Here is a 3,645-nt window from a genome sequence, read left to right as displayed (position 1 = left end):
CATAAAATCTTATGTTAAAAAATGTAACATAATTATGAAATTATGATTCATATATTATAAACCCTAAATCAACATGGTCAACCCAGATCAACATGGTCGACCACAAATGTACATGGTCGACCCAGATCAACATGGTTGGTCGACCATGGTCGACCTCGACCCACAAGTGAACATGGTCGACCCAGAACAACACAATCGACCACAAATGAACCTGGTTGACTTTATGAATATCAAAATTTAACAAACAAAATTCTACTTTAAACAAAGTAAATTCGACTATAAACAATGTCCAATAATTATATAAAATGTCCAATACATCACAACAATGTCCATTGATTATCAAACATATTACATGCTAAAAAATATCCGAACTCTGATACTAATTTATAATCTAAATTTAGTACTATTTGCTCACTCCTCCTCGACAAAGCATATCCAGCAGCTAATACAAATGCTCCAGAATCCTCGCTGTAAAAGTAAAAATAAAAATAATACTGAAGTTATTATTTTTTAATAGAAATAGTAATAAAATTATTAGTCTATCTATGTATCAATGCTAAACATACTACACATTAGAGATAGGACAATGTACAGTTTAATCTTGGCTCTGAATTCATCATGTGGCTTTATATACCATGGCCTCTCGGGGTGTGGGTTGTTCCCAACAATGGATAGCAGACGAGCAGAGTTTATAAGTATATGCTCTATTTTCTCATTCAGAGCTTTGAAGTTGGGATCGTGACTTCGCTGCAAGTCAAATATAATGCACTTATTCACCCCTGCCACGAGTTTTAGCAAAAACCAGCGCCTATCTATGTGGACAGGATGAGAATTCTTCATGCCTTTTCCCACGAGAGACACGACCATTCTGGATGAATACCTTTCACTATCCCCACCAGATTTTTGACAACTTTATCTTTATCTTCGGCCAATATTAACATCGAAGTGTAGAAATGCGTGTCCATCAACGACACCTTTGGTGACATCACTTCAGGATGTTGGATCTACATCTCAAGAAATCCACGGAGAGCTTCGTCGATGTGCTGAATTCGAAAGAAGAATACGTTTTCAAAGTTTAAAAATAAGTGCTCTACAAATATACACGATTTGTAAATGCTTACATAGATAGTGACATGTGAGTTCGCGATCGCCTTGGGCCCGTAGAACAATTTCCCATATTCGGCATAAAAATCTGGAATCCTACTTGGCGAACGGTCGAGCATCGATGCCCTAACTCGTGCCAGCGAGTTGTTCACCTTCAAAGTCACGGTCTCTGCAAGTGGCCTCACACCGTCATCTATAATTGCCCAAAACTGACGGTTCGCTGCGTAAATTGATAAATTATAACAACTTTAATGCAAATATGAATAGATAAGGTGTGGTGTACTAACCTCTCGACGTGGTCGCCTCGCCACCTGACATACCCGCATCAGGAGCCACTTGAATATCTAAAAACAAAAAGTTTATTGTTTAATAAACTATACATAAATATAAATGAAAAAAGTGCATTATCTCACCTTCTGAGGATTCCTCTGTTATGACTGGAAAGTTAGGCTCAAATATCTGTTGTGTTTGGCTACTACTGCCAATTTCCCTAGCCAGATTATCATCCATACCTAACAGCATACATTAAACAAATTAAAATTAGAATGACAATTCTAATAAATCAATCTATTACGTAAACATAAATAAAATTAATAAAATTAACTCACCAAAATCTATCTCGGATGATTTCCTCTTCCGCCCTCTACTATAGGCTATGCTATAATCTCTCTGCTGATGCATTGGCGTCGGAGACCTGATCTCAGCAACACCTGGCATGTGAGACCTCATCTGAGCAAAACCAGCTCTAATCTGTTCAGTCAAACTCGATCTCAACTCATCGAAACCAAGATTCAAACTTGATTTCCAGTCATCGAAAGCCAAATTTATATTCCTGATACACTCTCTGGTCTCAATAAATCCCGCTGTCATCTTAAGATGCATAGACGTAACAGAATCCTCCAATGCTGTCAACCGCCTCTCGAAACGATGCTCCAAGGGTGATGGGCAGCGGGAAGGATTGAGTCCAAAATGTACTCTAGGACCCGTACGCATGGGAGAACTGGTGCTAGAGATGGATCTACTGACATCACCAAAACGGGTGCCGGAAACATCCGGAGATGAATGTGCAGAAGTCGTGTGTTGGACTGATCTACTGACATCACTAGAACGGGTGCCGGAAACATCCGGAGATGAATGTGCAGAAGGCGTGTGCTGGACTGAGAGAGACTCCAGAAGGTGCTCGCTACATAGGACTGTTTGACCTTGCCTCCAGATCTCGAGTACCCGATTGATGACCGCATCGGGCGCAGAATCAACAAAAGCTCCGGTCGTATAATACGATGAAACTAGCTCCTCAGGAGTAGGAGTCAAACACCCAAGACAATCCTACATTTAATTAATAACGTATCAGATTAATTAAAAATTATTTCCACAGTTATTATATCAAATCAATTCAAATTACTTACATCTATAGCACATTCACCAAAGGCTGCAGTGACATCAACAGCAGATGGGGCACGCTTTGATGGCCACGTGTTAGTTACCCACTGAAACATCCTGGGCTTTTACGACTATTTGTTTATGCTTTTGAGAGATTTTTGAGAGGTTTAGTCTGTGCTATACTTTTCATAGTTATTTCTTTTTAGATTGGTAAAACGTTTGACGATTTTACAATTTAAAATATTTTTCTTTGATTTTTAAAGTTTAGTTAATTGTTTATTTTTAAAATGGTACAAGGTATTTTCAAAGTGTTTTTATATATATGTAAGAAGAAAAAAAATTCTAGCACATTTTAAGCAAAACGAATAAGCAGACGTTTCAATATTGTGCTTAACTGGTCAAGTTTCGTGATCATCAAAAGGGGAGATTGTTGGAACTTTTCAAGTTCGTAATCTTGATTTTGATGTTAACAAAACTTGTTATTCTGTGTTACTAATAATCTACCTTAGTGTGCAGAAGTTAGGATCAGTCACGAGCTAATTACATCACAAACTGAAGGCTCAACTGATCGCACAAACTGAATCAATCTAAGAGTTACGTAAATTGGGCAGTTCAGCTGATTGTCCAGTTGATAGGTGGTTCAGCAGGAGAACCTCAGAAGCTTGGCCAGCCAAATGAGTGTTCAACTGATGAATAAACTCAACTGATCAGTACAACTGAACGAGAGTGAAATCAGTTCCACTGACGAATCAACTGATTTCACATGCCCAACTGAAGATCAGTTCAGCTGACTAGTTCAAAGCATCAGCCAGAATCTTTCAGTTGTAGATCAAGACAAGCTCTTTCTAGTGGATTCCAGCTATACACAAAGGTACAAAGTAATTGTACAGTCAAATGACAATAATGGACGTTGCATCAGAACAATAAAGACAAACGTTTCAGAAGGGCAGTCGAAAAGTAGAGACACAAAGTCCAAAAAACGAATTCAAAATGCAACGGATACAATAAATGAGTCTCACTGTATGATCTAACTTCGCGCCTATAAATGGAAGATGAAGATCAGCGAAGACATAGGAGAGCTACAATGCAAATACCAGAGAGAGTGTAATAAAAGAAAGGGCACGCTTATTTTCTCATCAGCTTTAAAGAAGCAATCAGCCC

The 3,645-nt window shown here is 38.4% G+C and overlaps 1 protein-coding gene across 2 annotated transcripts; it reads right to left on the bottom strand.

Annotated features, from left to right (window-relative positions):
• Positions 1 to 279: 279 nt before the first annotated feature.
• Positions 280 to 1,740, bottom strand: LOC142518387 (uncharacterized). 2 transcript variants are annotated; one of them, XR_012813537.1, is made up of 4 exons: positions 1,518 to 1,740; positions 1,392 to 1,448; positions 593 to 1,313; positions 280 to 468 (listed from the first exon to the last, which is right to left on the bottom strand). XR_012813537.1 is itself a non-coding variant. In XM_075621173.1 (4 exons), exons 1-3 carry the CDS (start codon positions 1,624 to 1,626, stop codon positions 1,005 to 1,007), a joined length of 486 nt encoding a protein of 161 aa, XP_075477288.1. In that variant the 5' UTR covers positions 1,627 to 1,740; the 3' UTR covers positions 280 to 468; positions 593 to 1,004. The 2 variants fall into 2 exon arrangements, 1 of the variants encoding a protein (XP_075477288.1); XM_075621173.1 differs by having other exon boundaries at positions 593 to 1,324.
• Between the last annotated feature and the right edge of the window lie 1,905 nt (positions 1,741 to 3,645).

Source organism: Primulina tabacum, chromosome 1, assembly GCF_025594145.1.
Source record: "Primulina tabacum isolate GXHZ01 chromosome 1, ASM2559414v2, whole genome shotgun sequence".
In the NCBI taxonomy this organism is placed as follows: Eukaryota; Viridiplantae; Streptophyta; class Magnoliopsida; order Lamiales; family Gesneriaceae; genus Primulina; species Primulina tabacum.
This window is presented reverse-complemented; position numbering and strand designations above follow the sequence as displayed.